The sequence below is a fragment of the Canis lupus genome, chromosome 2 (assembly GCF_048164855.1).
Source record: "Canis lupus baileyi chromosome 2, mCanLup2.hap1, whole genome shotgun sequence".
NCBI lineage: Eukaryota > Metazoa > Chordata > Mammalia > Carnivora > Canidae > Canis > Canis lupus.
This window is the reverse complement of record NC_132839.1, coordinates 70,610,327-70,624,826: the sequence shown is the minus strand read 5'-3', so window position 1 is coordinate 70,624,826 and position 14,500 is coordinate 70,610,327. Positions and strand designations below refer to the sequence as shown.

At 43.8% G+C, this 14,500-nt stretch overlaps 1 protein-coding gene across 4 annotated transcripts in view; it reads right to left on the bottom strand.

The window, feature by feature from the left end:
• Nucleotides 1–1,337: 1,337 nt before the first annotated feature.
• The window catches only part of CLNK (cytokine dependent hematopoietic cell linker), a 203,116-nt gene continuing 189,953 nt past the window's right edge, over nucleotides 1,338–14,500 (bottom strand). For all 4 annotated transcript variants that reach the window (XM_072806178.1, XM_072806201.1, XM_072806193.1 and 1 more), the window contains 2 exons: nucleotides 12,823–12,978; nucleotides 1,338–5,018 (listed from right to left, as the gene is read on the bottom strand). In XM_072806178.1, the coding sequence (XP_072662279.1) occupies nucleotides 4,872–5,018; nucleotides 12,823–12,978 (303 nt within the window). In that variant the 3' untranslated portion in view covers nucleotides 1,338–4,871. The remainder of the gene's footprint in view (nucleotides 5,019–12,822; nucleotides 12,979–14,500) is intronic.

Sequence of the window (14,500 nt, the reverse complement as noted above, 5' to 3'; positions counted from 1 at the left end):
AAGAGCTATATAAATGTTATTTTAATTACCACTTCTCTGGCTACTGTTGTGGGAGTACAGTTAGATGATCCTGAAGCCCACGCATGCTGGAGGAGGCTCCTGGGTAGCTGCCTTTGGCTTTCAGCAAGCCTGTCAATGAGCACAGAGGAATGGTTAGCTTTCATTTGCCCATTTTGCTTACATCCCTGGGCAGACAGGAAGCTTGCTTGCCATTCTCATTGGGATTGCTCACTCTTTTAACCTCTTGCCTCTTTTTAAACATTCTCACTAAATTATCCCTCATGTGGATTCATGCCCAGCTGTGGGAATGGGGACCAGAGGAGTCACGTTTCCATCTCCTGCTCTGCTCCATTAGGCTCCACATCGTTTGTCCTTGTAGATAGCTCCATTGCATGATGGCGTCTCTTGATATCCTGTGTCAATCCATCACAGTCCAGTTATGATAACAGGGCTGGACATCTTACAGGGCTAAGAGGCTTCTTTGTGTGTGGGAATTGCTTGTTTATATTCTTTGCTCATATTTCTATAAAGTTGTTTAAATGCCTTTGGACTTTGTCTGACTTTTGCAAACATTTAAAACTTTGGTGTAATGAATCTTTCAGTTTTTCCCTTTATGATTCATGTTTCCATGTGGTTTAGGAACACTTTTCATATCCCCGAATCATAAACATTATTAGAAGAAAACACAAGACTCAATTTAAAGTTTTCTTTTCATTTTTAGCTATTTGATCTGTGGTGAATTTATTTTTGTATGTGATTTGATGTAGAGACATAATTTTATGTTTTTCCTATATAGTGAGCCAGTTTCCCCAGAACCACTTGATAAATCATCTGTCCTTTCCCCATGGATGCCAGTTCTGTTGTGTTCACATACTCCTTAACTAGGTAGTCATTGCTTGACTGGTGACAAGAATGGCCTGGAATAGAGCCTTAAAGATTAGAGCACTCAGAAATAGACTGACAAAGTATTTGTACCTCAAAAGCTTGGGTTCTAGGGGCATCCTTCAACTCTTTGCTTGAATCTCTCCCCTGGGCAGGTCTCCCTCACTGCATCCTCCCCAAACATCCATTTCTGCCTACCAATGCAATGGTGGCACAAGGGAGAGCATTAGCAAATCTATTATTCTGTGTTACATGATTTTAATTACCTGTGTATCTTGCGTGCCAGACTCTTAGCCCTCAATCGCTGGGATTAGGTCTTTTCATCTTTACTCCCCAAATCTAGCTTGGGCTAATACTCATATGTCAAAAATTGTTCCAGAAATTTTGTCATAAGTTTATCCTATCACTTCAGAAGGACTTGGAGGCTAATAGGGCATGAAATGAACAAAAGTAAACTATTTTGAAATCATTTCTTTAATACTCAGTTACAGAGATATTATGACATTTAATTATGTATTTGCTTTATTTTAACATGGCTGTAAATCATAATCATGAATGTTCAAAAGAAAGTGTGCTTAGCTGGAACAAACATTAGTATACAAAAATGGATACACAAATATAGCTAGTCGTATATAATACAGACCATCTTATAAAAAATGTGTTTATGTGTACACACATGGAAATGGGCTAAATTTGACAATAGGGTAAAATTTGGTTCCTCTGTGGTCATCAACCTAGAAGATTTAACTGATTTGAGCTGTGGCATGGTTATTCATATATCCACATCCTCTCCCACACACATATACCTAAGTAGGAGAATTTTCCATTAAGTAAATTTGGTAAAATTTAACATTTTCTGGTTCAGAACTTTTAAAAACCATCTCAAATAAGCTTCATCAAAATGTCTAATGTTGGCCTCACTGACAAGCACTCAGTGAGAAGTGTTCAAATGAAAATACAGTAAAGAAGATTATCTTATTTATTGGGTACTTTCTGTCTACTTCTCCCACTTAATTAACCACTATAATTCCAACGTCCTCAAAAGTGCCTAGCAATATATGCATACACAAACAAGTGCTCATAGCAAGATACTATTAAAGATGAGGAAGATATAAATTGATCCATAATGATAGTTATTTAGCCAACAAGAAATGTCTTGAACGTAATAGATGCTATAATCAGATGAAGCTAAGATTTCACTACTCTCTGGCAGCTAGGAGTCAAGTGATACTTCTTCATTGAAAATGAAATACTAGTTGAGAGATTAGAACCCTTTGGAATTTGGGCAAGCCAAACCCAAATCACTGAACTTTTTCAGTTATAAAAAAGCAGCTAGACACTGAATAGAATTGTGTCTGAAGGCATTGGTCCAGCTATGGCTGTGTCACCTTAAGATATAGGCCAAGGAGGCACAGTGTCTTCAATTATACAGTGGATTCAGAATACTTGGCCTGCCTTCTCTTCAGAACTGTTGTGAGAATCAAGAACAATTAAAATTTGTGTATCCTTATTCTTCAGTAGTCTATGTATAAGCAATATGTCCATATTACAGTCAACACTGAAAACCAGAGTCACTGTGGCAGGCATGGTGGTGGGTCACTTAGTTCTCCCTTGAGAGAACTTGCTAATCAGTGAGTTATTTGACAGCCTGCTGCTGTAGAATCTTCTGGATCTCCCATAGCATCTGAAGCTTGTGTTTATCCAAGGCATCCTCTGGCAATGATTTACATGCTGTTGTAAGACCTAGCCATTTCTGTTTCACATTAGACTCTCTCTCATCTATGAGCAATCTTTGGTCTGGATCATATCAGTGGGCTGGCCAGGATGCTCCCAGAGCTGCATCTCTGCTGGATGGTTTTCCTACTCATGTCTCTATCCTTCTTGCTCTCACAGGGTCCAGATCATATCCCAGCCTGAAGTCTCTCCCTACCTAGTCCTACTCTTTCCTCCCGTCCCATCTTTCTCTGGCATTACCTCTAACAAATGTTGACATTTCTAATTCCTGTTTTGGCACCTGAGTTCCAGAAGACCCAACTAACATGGTCCCTCCAACACAAATCATCTACATAGCAACCCCATCAATATTTTGAATGTTATCTTTCCTTCCAGAGATTTTAATTATGTATAAGTATGGTGGGCTTTTAATTTCAAGATGGTTGACTTCTACCTCTTTTCCTCTTCCCATCATATCAGGCATTTATGAATAAAGCATTTTGAAAAGCATAAGCCTCATAAAATGTTAGACACCAGCTGATGCTCACCTGTTTTAACAACAACAGTGTTTGAGGAGACTCAGATGACTCGAGCACACAGTGTTGAATGGCTCAAACAAGCCAATCAGAGTTCTCAGGCATCTCCCAATAGCTTTGTAGAGGGAGGGTGAGGGTCAGATTCTTTCTGCACGTAAGCAGTGGCCTCTGCTGTCTCTTTCCATGCCAGCCTAAGTTTGCCAAAGTCCAGCTGAGAGTGATCAGCAACCATAAAGCCTTCAGCTCTGAACAGTGTGCTCTGTAGTAGCCAAGCCTCAGTTTAGACACACTCACCTCTTAGTTCATATGTTATCCTGGGCAGGTGCGCTTGAAGGGAGGCTCAGTGGGGGATCAGGAGTGCTAACCGACAAAGAGCTTTTCATCAGGTGCTCCTGATCTGCCTTAGAGTTATAACTTTCCACCGACCTTGTGAAAGCAGAATCTGTACAACTGTCTAGTTGATGTAGGTGCTCAGAGCTCCTCTCAGACCACTTCTTGGCTGCCATTTTAGATGAGATAAGCCTAAGTATTGTTTCCATTCTCTTTCTTTCTGATTCTATTTTGATTTTATTTCCACCTTAAAGCTACCATTGTATAAATATTCCATAAATTTCATGTGTAAGCTTTGGTAACATTTGAAGTCATTATGTAGATTGACTTCAACCAGGAACCCTGCCCTCCTTTTTTAAAAACGTACTCCACTAAAGAGTTTATTTATTTTTATATTTTAACACAGGCAAATCTGTATTTCAAACCAGCCATGGTTTCAAATGGTTTCTCTGTCTTCAATTTAGCTTTTGAACTTGATTGTAAAATTCTGCAGGAATATACCTGGGAAAGTGTGCTTGGTTGGGCCAGGCAAAATAGATAAAGATGTGGACTCTTACACAGAGCGAGATCAGTATCTTTGAGCCTCTTAGTCCTCATTTGTATTGTAAAATAGAGTAAGATTCTCTTAGCTTTAGGAGGTGACAGCACCAGGAGGCATGCAGTATTCTTCAAAGTAGCACTAATCTGAGGACCGTCCTCTTCCTTTGAAGGGAGGTCCACAATTGGAATTAAAAAAAAAAAAATTCACTCAGATTTAGGCTTACTCCCTTACTATATATCTAGTAATTCCATTTGTCTTAAAGCCACCAGAAAAAGAGTCCTGGAGACTGGGCCTGTGGCCCTTTTACACTAGTGCAAAAGCATTTCTGTGTTATAGGTAATATTTGTGAATACTCTTATTTTCTGCTACATTCCTTCCCTACAATTGCGTTTCCAGGATTACACATAAAATAAAGCTTATATTCAGCAACATCTTTAGCATAAGGAATCTCAAAAAACATACCTTCACAGGTCCTACCACTTCTGAAAAAAAGGCAGGACCAGGTTTTATAAAGAGCATAGATTCAGAAGTCTCACATAGATTTGTCCCGTGCTAGCTGCAAACATTTAAGCAAAGCTTCTTGTCACCTTTCTTTCTCATCTGGAATATAAGTATGATGACCATGTTTATAGTTTTCTCTTTATAAGATATTTTTTAAGAGCCAGCTTTTATTTTTGCTTCTTATCAATATTTTTTCTGTAGTTTGAGCTTTCAAAACAGAGATTGATTTTCCAATTTCCATCATAGAATGTTTTTCTTTTCTCCAATGTCAAAGAAGTGATCCCTTGAAGCCAAAGAAAATCATCTTTTGAAATAAATGAACAGTGGGTAGAGGTATCGGATCCATTGAACTGAAAACAATACCCAGGCTACCAAGGTGAGAAGCACCTGCTGAGGGGGAGGGGCTGAGTCAGGTAGCATTGCTCCTTGTGGATTCCAGTTTTGTCTTTCCCATCAATTAGTATGATGGGAAAATACTTGTAGTATTCGATGATGTCTTCTACTGAATTAAACTTCTGAAACACAGAAAAGAAAGTTAATGAAAATTTAAATATCTTTTGTGTCTGTGGGTTAAAGCACAGAATAAGATGCTTCGTTTCCTTAGGGAAGAAATTCACTCATTTAACTTTTTTTGTGTGTGTGAAGGTATGTCAGAAAGCGATTAAAAAAAAAAAGAATGTGGAAAACCAGCTCTCGAAGGATGTGTGATAAAGAAGTTAGCAAGGAAGAGTAAGGTGCTTGGGGAGACCACTCAATCTTCACCTAGTAAACTGGTGGGAAGACCTGCAGAGAGCCCCCCTCCTGGAAACCCCTGTGTTCCAGTGAATCCTGGGGGTAATCAGAAGGAGCAGAGCCAGCCACCGTGCCAATGTCACTTCCTTGCCTGGGTTTCTTGTGAGATAATTAGGTGACAGCAGATCTTTACTCTTTTTGTGTTTCTGGAGATATGCAGATGAAGGGCTGTGGCAAACTGAATAGACAGATTATTTCAAGTTTGGGGAATCAGGATGTGCTTTGCTGAAGATGCAGACTTGAAATGGGCTATACCTTCTGGGTGATTCTGGATAAAGGGACAAGAGGGTTTAAGGATTCTAAAAGCAGAGGAAGAAGCATGAACAAAGGCAGGTGTTGAAGACGAGGACACAGATGGTGGTGATTCTGATGAGCTGAGTTTGGGTGTATCCTCAAAGGAAGAGGATGACTATAAGTAGGAAGAGCTTGATCCTCCTTGGCCGCAACCCCGTGAGGTGAGCAGGGCACATGGAATGGCCTCATGGAAGAGCTAAGTAAACTAACTGCAGCTCAGAAACGTGGCCTGATCTGCTTGGGTCACACAGCCAGTGGTCCAGGACCAGGAATGGAACCTAGTTCTTTTGGATATGAGTCGTCTGCCCTTTCTCTCATACAACTTGGCCTATGGCTTGTGACCCTGGATTCCAACAGACCAGGACAGAGACGACACAGCCTGAAGGGAGGGACTTCGGTGGGATGACTCTGATGCTGCCAGCACATGTTTGCAGGCCTTCGGGGTATCCGGCAGGGAGTGGGATTGTCACGGTGCCTGTCTTTGTGGAGACTGCATTCTGGAGGGAGCAGACAGAAGATAACTCCTTGTACAAGGAGGTCATTTCATTTAGGTATAACATGCTCTGTAAAGAATGTACTTGGGACTCAGGAGCATCACCAGGCCTCCAGGAGAGCTTCCCTCGGGGGCTGCATGCGGCCACTGGGAGGGAACTCCTTTTCCTCAGGGGCACACAGTGCTAATCACCTGTAACCGCCATGGCTGTCCCCTCCTTCCCACCACCTGTGGAGGGTGTGAAGCATAATGAAGTATCACAATGGAGGAAAGACTGGGATATAGTCCACAAGCTTCTCAACTATTCCCACCCAAGCTCATCTGACTTGGCTTCTGGCTTTCCTTTTTTTCTTTTCTTTCCTTTTCTTTTCTTTCTTACTTTTGTTTAAAGATTTTATTTATTCATGAGAGACACAGAGAGGGAGGCAGAGACATAGGCAGAGGGAGAAATAGGCTAGGGAGCTTCCCTACAGGGAGCCCGAAGTGGGACTTGATCCCAGGACCTGGGATCACGACCTGAGCCAAAGGCAGATGCTCAACCACTGAGCCACCCAGGTGCTCCAGCTTCTGTCTTTTCACACTAAAAGAGTCCTGATTAAATCTGTGGCTTGCCCATCTGCACCTGCTACTGGATCTGATTTCAGTGAGATAACCTATCTGTCCACTCCTCGCAGGTATACAATAAACACTAGGTCTGACCTGATGCTAAGTAAGGTAAGGTGGTTTCCTGGTTGTGCCATGGGGAATACAAGGGTTACACATCAAGAAGTCTGATGTGAAGGGGCTATGGGGACCATGTGCCTGAGTTCCAAACTTGGTACTCCCACTCAAGAGCTGTGTGACCTTGGTTAGTTTCTCTTACTCCCTGTTTCAGTTTCTCTGTCTATGAACAGTAATGGTAAGTCATATCAGGACCTACCTCTGACAGCCATTGTGAGGATTAATTGAACTAACACATATTCACCATTTAGAAGAGAGCTTGGTATACAGTGAGTGCTCAATAAATGTTGTCATGACTATGACTTCATCCCTTGTGGGTTTGCCAAGAACGTGAACAAAGAACAATGAGATCACTGGAGAAGTTTATAGACTAATATTGTCCACCTTCAGGAAGGCCCCCCCCCCTTTTTTGGTATTTTCATCTTCAGTCATAAACGGAGTTTTCTTCCTTTTTTCATATTCAACAAAACTAAAAGTAAGTGATGAAAAGAAACTTCTCATGTGGAACTCTTTTCCAAAAGTGGTTAACCCATGTGGCACAAAGGAAAGCCTCTTCCTTGATACTAATCTTCAGAGGAAAAATGCCTGCTTTTTGTTCTCATTCCTGTTATCGTTAGGATGGTCTTGAAATAATGATTTCAATATTAATTGTTTTAATAATCGACTACATGGATGCCATTTTACACAATATTGTAATTTTAGTAAGTGGTAGGAAGCAAGCAAAGCAGGAGCAATAAATCAGGCTGTCATTTCTTATTATTTCCTTCTAGTGATAGGCCCATAACTAATATATTCCCGTAAAGAAACTTTTAAAAAATATTATAATTAAGCTCTTATTTTTATGTTAAATGATTTTTCCAGGAGGGCAGCAAATGTCATCCTGTTGTTCGATCTTAAAATTTCTTTAAACCTTTTGTGTTTGTTTGCCTTATGTACCAACTATAGGCAATGATTCACGGACAGAAGGGTAAAGAAATCTGTTTGGGACTGCCCAGAGTAGTGAAAGAAGAAAAGAGAGAAGCTGATGGAAGAAATGAAAAGCTATAAGCTCATGGATTCATTGTTTATCTCCGCCTACTAGTCTTTAAAGTTTGATTTATCCAGTAAACATCTATCATAATTTTCAGTCATTTATCATAACCATTTGCAAGACAAGGGCAGGTCTGATGATTGAAACTGCTCTTTTCTATGAGCTTTCACAGAAACGTTAACAGATGTGATATCTGAACTCAGATGCAGGTTAATGTCTGGCAGCCAGTGAAGCTCTGAGGGTTACTAATGGCAGGTGCTTCTCTCTCTCTTTCATTTTTTAAAAAAGATTTTATCTATTTATTCATGGAAGACACACACAGAGAGAGGCAGAGACACAGGCAGAGGGAGAAGCAGACTCCATGCAGGGAGCCTGACGTGGTACTCGATCCTGGGTTTCCAGGATCATGCCCCAGGCCGAAGGCGGCGCTAAACTGCTGAGCCACCCGGGCCTCGGCAGGTGCTTCTCTTGCCAGGCCTGGTGTTCTAGCAGTTGCTAAATATTTCCAGTCTCACCTCTGCTTAGGTGCATGCATAGATAGGTGCAGATGGAGCAGGATTGCCCCTAGATGTCAGGGATTCTGTGTCCTCAGAATGAAGCATTAAGTCTAGCATAGTGTAAGCATAAAATTAATGCTTGGAAAATAACTAAGCAGATGGATAGAGTGGGCTGAAAAGTGGTCCCTGAGAGATAGGTCATGTCCTAATCCCAGGAATCTGTATTACCTTATATATCAAAAGACTGTATATTACATCACATGACAGAAGATGGGATAAATCGAGGGTCATTGTAGGAGGAGCGAATCCTGGGTTATCCCTAAAAGCCATCATGTGTTGCCTTACTAGATAGAAGCACAGGGTGACTCATTCAGAGAAGAGGGAGATTTTAGTGCAGAGGTAGAGATGAGGACGATGTGACCCACAAGCCAGAGAGCCACCAGAAGCTGAAAGGGACAAGGAAAGATCCTCCCTTGGTGTCTAGAAGCCTTGCTGATACTTTAACTTCAGATGTCTGGCTGCCAGCACCACAAGAGAAGGCATTTCTGATGAAGCCACCACGTTTGTGGTGCTTTGTTATGGGCCCCAGGGAATAAAGACACCGGTCTTTCCTAAATCTGAATTCAGACATGAGTTTCTAGCCATGTGGCTAACAGGATGACCCAAATACCTAAATATGCGGCAAAATGGACCTTCCCAGGCTTATTCTTGGCAGATGTGTGTGGGTTTGCTTGCCTTCTGTGCTTGGGGAGGTGTGCTGGCATGCTTGCCTTCCAAGGAGCTTGCAACCCCTATGTCCCGGGGAGAGCTGCGCCTCACTTGGGCCTGGGTAACAAACCTGATGCACAGGCTCTCAGGAATCACTTACAGTGGAAACCCATACTCACTGTGCACCTGCCTCTATGTGTCTGAACCTCTACGTGGCTGTGTTGACATCCCCTCATCTGACACGTAATGGCTCCCTTGTGATGGGTGTCGCTGCGTTGGATGTGTGGTTAAATTCTGAAGTTTGTGAGGCAGCCAAAAAAGCCACACAAAACCAAAATTATCCTTGACAACCCTGTATCTCATTACCTTTCTCTGCAGAGTCAAACTAAGACGCTATTTCTTTATTCAAGCCCCAGATAAAGTAGCTAGTGCTGGCTTGCTCTCAACAGAGCTGTACTGTATCAAATTCTTTCTCCCTTTTGTAAAGCTGGGAACGTCTCCCCCAGCAAGGCAGGGGCTCCCCTGCATGGTGAGGGGCAGGAACAAGCTGAGAACAAGCTAGACCATCCCAGCCTTGCACCAGCAGCCGGCTCCTTGGGTGGACAGGCAGGAAAGTGTACAGCTCTAAAGTATAAAGTGTAAGTTCTCATGCAGTGCCTGGTGCACTTCACTTAAGTGTTAACACTCCTTCATCCCACGTTCTGGCCTGTTTTCAAGCAGGCTGGGGATTGTTTGCATTTGGTCATGATGTTATCTGAGACCATACGAGTATTTTTGCAGAGTGAAAAATGAAGCCCAGCCTTGCCGTGTACCTGCTGTGACTGGGGGGCCCATTACTTAGCATTTGTGTCTCAGTGTCACTATATATTAAATGGAAATATTGGTGGCACCGATGTCACTGGGTTGTTAGGAGGGTGAAATCGATCAAGTTAATTTAGTAATTGTTAACTGCACAGGACAGGTCCCATGCACAGCAAACATGCAAGTGTTAAATAGCAGGAAAAAGGAGACTTGCTTGGGGGAATAATGCTTGGGAGGAGAACATTCTGGAATAACCCAAAAAGGGTTTTCTTAAAATAGGCGTTTGAATCCTTAAGGGATCCTTGGTGGTAATAATTAGAGCAGCTCACCTGGAAGCTGATGGTCTAATCTTGGCTGTCACAGATGGCAAATGCCTCCCTGCTGAGGCAGGGAACTGGCTGACAATCTGATTAAACGCTGTTCAGATGGCATCCCAGAGTAAGAGTCGCTGTTTCCTCTTTTGTAGGCAGACCAAAGTGTGGCATGCTAAGGGAAAAGCTGTGACCCCTTTAGGTCTGTAGGAATTGGTAAAAGGGCTTCCCAGAGGTTTTTGAGGTCCAGGAGAGAGAGCAAATGATACAACAGCTGGCAGAGGTCATGCATGTCAGGGCACATGGTTTCCACTTGTGTGTGTCCCGAGCATTTAAAAGTCATATACGGGGGCACCTGGGTGGCTCAGTGGTTGAGCATCTGCCTTTGGCTCAGATTGTGATCCCAAGGTCCTGGGATCCAGTCCCGCATCAGGCTCTCCGCAGGGAGCCTGCTTCTCCCTCTGCCTATGTCTCTGCCTCTCTGCCTCTCTCTCTCTCTCTCTCTCTCTCTCTCTCTGTGTCTCTCATGAAAAACTAAATAAAATCTTTTTTAAAAAAAGTCATGCAGCTTTTTTTCTTTAAGAACGTGGGAAATTCTATGAGCTGGAAGAAGCTAGAGCAGGATAGAGGGGCACGGAGCTTCCATCCACTAACCACAGGCATCTAGTGCAGGGGAACTATACCCCAGTTATTGCAACGACTCGAGTAAGAATGAAAAGATAATAACTCACATTTTCTGTGGCCTGGCTAAGTCCCCGGCCGGCTCAGTGTTTTACATTCTGCGAAGTCGCTAATCCTCAACACAAAAGGGAAAATTGGCTCTTTCTCTCTAGCCTCGCTGTAATACTCCCTTATTGTGGCTCTATTTAGCCGATTTCTGTATTAATCTATCCATCCTCACATGCTCTCATGGATGCCCAAACTTTCCCAGGCTCTGGCAAAGGCTGGTGAGGAGCGCACGTCTCCAGTCACGTGTGATTCTTAGAAGGGGCTCCAGGTCCAACACTGGTTTTCAGCCGGAGTCCTCACACACCTGCTGATGGGATGCTCATGTGGGCGCCCACCCGAGGTGCTTTGGCAGCCCTGGCCATGATCTTCATCTTGATCTCTACTTAAGGACAGTAGGTAGTTGTGTGAAGGTTCTGGTTTCACACAGTATTTGTTTTCTCAGACCTCGTAACAAAGTACCACAGTGGGGCGAAGTGAGGGCGCCTAGACAGACCGTGGTCCTGGAGCCTGGAAGTCTAGGATCAAGGTGTCAGCACACTTGGTTCCTTCGGAGGCCTCCCTTCTGGTATGTAGATGGCTGTGCTGTTCACTTTACATCTGTGTGTATCTGTGTCCTAATCTCCTCTTCTTACAGAGACACCAGACACAGTGGGTCCGGGCCCCCATGCCTGTGACCTCATTTTACCTTAATCCCTTCTATAAAGGCCCTTGCTCCATATACAGTCTTATCCAGAGGTACTAGGTGTTAGGGCTTCACCATATGAATTTGGGAGAGGGGGGGACACTGTTCAGCCCATAATGTAGACCATTGGATAAAACTGAGGTCTGGAGGGATGCCTGCGTGTCTCAGTGGTTGAGCATCTGCCTTTGGCTCAGGTCGTGATTCCAGGGTCCTGGGATCAAGTCCTGCATTGGGCTCATCACAGGGAGCTACTTCTCCCTCTGCCTATGTCTCTGCCTCTTTCTGTGTCCCTCATGAGTGAATAAATAAAATCTTTAAAAAAAACTGAGGTCTGGAGATGCTAAATGAGAATTACTAAATTAAAGAAATCTAGACAAGAAAAGAACATTACATTTGAAGAAACTAAAGCCCAGAGAAGCAGTGGGCCTGAGCTCACTGCTTAGACTTAGTAAATGTGATGCAGAACTTGAACCCTGTGCTTCCCTTCCACTCCTCTCCCTACCTTCCTTCTGAGAAGTTGAAAGAGTAGCTTGTCCTCACCCTCTCATGACTTGTGTGTCTCTAGTTCATTGACATATTTTTCTGAGCCTCGGTTTCCCTACATCTGAGGTTGGAGCAATTGTTATGTCAAGGAGCTGTTGAGGGTTAGCGTGAGGTGGTGCAGACAGACCGGGCCTACTGTAAGCACATTCAGTGGAAATCAGCCTCCTTCCTCCTTTGTCTTCAGTTATTCACAAATGCCTTGATTGATTGATTCTCTGACCTAGCCGCCTCTCAGTGGATCTGTACTGAGGGGGGGCACGCTCAGCGTGGCACTGAATGCTGTGGTTAAGCTCACATTCAATTTAGAGACACAAACCTAAGGGTTCCTAGCGCCAGCAGGTGTTGGGAGGAATGCCTGCCGTGGGAGTTTGGCGTGGGGGTCGGGCAGGAAAGCAGGGCTTCGGGGGCGGCCTCCAGGGAGGCAGAACTGGCCTGTGTCCTGTAGAATGACTGTCCTGTAACAGCAGAGCAGTGTGGAGGGTACAGGGGATGCTGAGGATGGGCTGGGGCCCTGTGGGCTGAAGCGTAATAAGGTGCGGGTGGGGGTAGAGAATGCTTGTAGAAGGGGCTGGGAGGGATTTAGTCTCTGCCGCAGGGGTGGCCTCTTTTGTCCTACCCCAGCAGTCAAGGGGAGATGCCTGATGCCTTGACCAGCATCCCCCAGCTTATCCCCTTGTTGTCTTTGGTCTGGAGAAGGGAAGCTGTTGGGCTGTACCCACCTCATCTCCCCTCAGTCCTGTCCCCAGGGCAAACTGCTGATTCTTCTCCAGGAAACGGATTTTCACATTGTAGACTTTGTTCCCGTAAAACACCACCAACACGTAGGGTTCCGCCCTGGATTTCGTGGAACAGTCCCGGACCAAGAAAGTGCCGTCCTGCAGCAGAAGGAAGAATGGTGTGTGGCATGCCAGCATCCCACCCTGGACAACGCTGGCAATAGTGACACTTGCATGTACCAGGTTCCCACATGGCTTTCTTTTTGGCAAACCAATTTTGTACAACTTAATTTAGTGAGTGTCAGTGTGTGTAAGGGTTCTTGCTACTTTCTGGAAAGTATACATGACACCATTACATGTCCCTTCTTCTGAATTTTCCACAAACCCCACTGTCCTCAGTGTCATGCCTACAGCCTTAGCATCATGTTCGTGGATAAATGCTCCAGCCTGTCTTGTGGTTTTGTTTCCCCGCATCCTGGCTCCAGCCAAGCCACTGTTTCCCAAAGGCACCATCTTGCTTTTGGACTCTCAGCTTTCACATGAAACTGGCCACCTCATCTGCAGGGTGTAGTCCTCCATCTCCCCTGCTGGGGGTGCCTCCTGCACCTGTCCATCCTGTTCTGTCTGATGCTCAGGTGTTATTCTAGAGACCATGCGAGCCACTGCAGGCTTTCGCAGGAGAGGCTTTTAGCGTGATACCTAGGGCGTCTGAGAGGGATGTTAATATAGGGCTAGGGTCCCCCAAAAGACCTGGGGCTTCAGTCATTGGTAGCAGCACGAGCAGACATGGGAGTGAGGGGATAACATAGCCTCAGGTGAGCAGAAGGAAGGTGTAGGGGAAGAAAGAGGAGACAGCAAAAGGATTAAGCAGGAAACACAGAAGCTTCAGTGTGATGGGAGCCAAGGGAGAAGATGGAGGGTCTCTAAGAGAAGGCCAACAGTGTGAGATGGCAAGACCGTGCGGTCCAGCCCACCCCAGTGGAATAGCTCAGGCTGGATGTCTGCTCATAAACAGCTAGGAAATTAAGTGATTCTCCTGAATAGAAGCACACCTGCAAGGCTGGTTTTGTGGCTACATTGTGCCTTTTATATGATGAAAAAATGCCGAAAAATCTGTAACTGTAGTTGCATAGATTCTTGTGTAGATGGTTATAAATGCCCTATTAGAATAGATCTAATTAGATGTGTGCAGGACTTACTATATTTTGTAGATAGGTATTATATATAATTTATAATTGTTACATATAATTGTCTCCATATAGACTATATTTTATATCTATATATCACTATATAACTATTATGTATAACTAATATGTATAGTTATAGGTACAGATAATGGTTTTAATACTGTATAATAATACTATAAGTTTATAAATAATACTAAGAAACTGTAATGAAGTGATAATTCTGGTAACTAAGGTTTATTGAGACTTGCTCTCCACATGCTAAGCATTTTAGGGGTGCCTGGTTGGCTCAGCCAGTTAAGCATCTGCCTTCAGCTCAGCTCATGATATCAGGGCCTTGGATGGAACCCTGCATCAGGCTCCCTGCTGAACGAGGAGTCTGCTTCTCCCTCTGCCTGTCCTTCCTGCCTTTGTGCTTGCTTTCTCTCTCAAATAAATAAAATATTAAAAAAATGATGCTAAGCATTTTACATACATTACTTCATGTGATATTTACA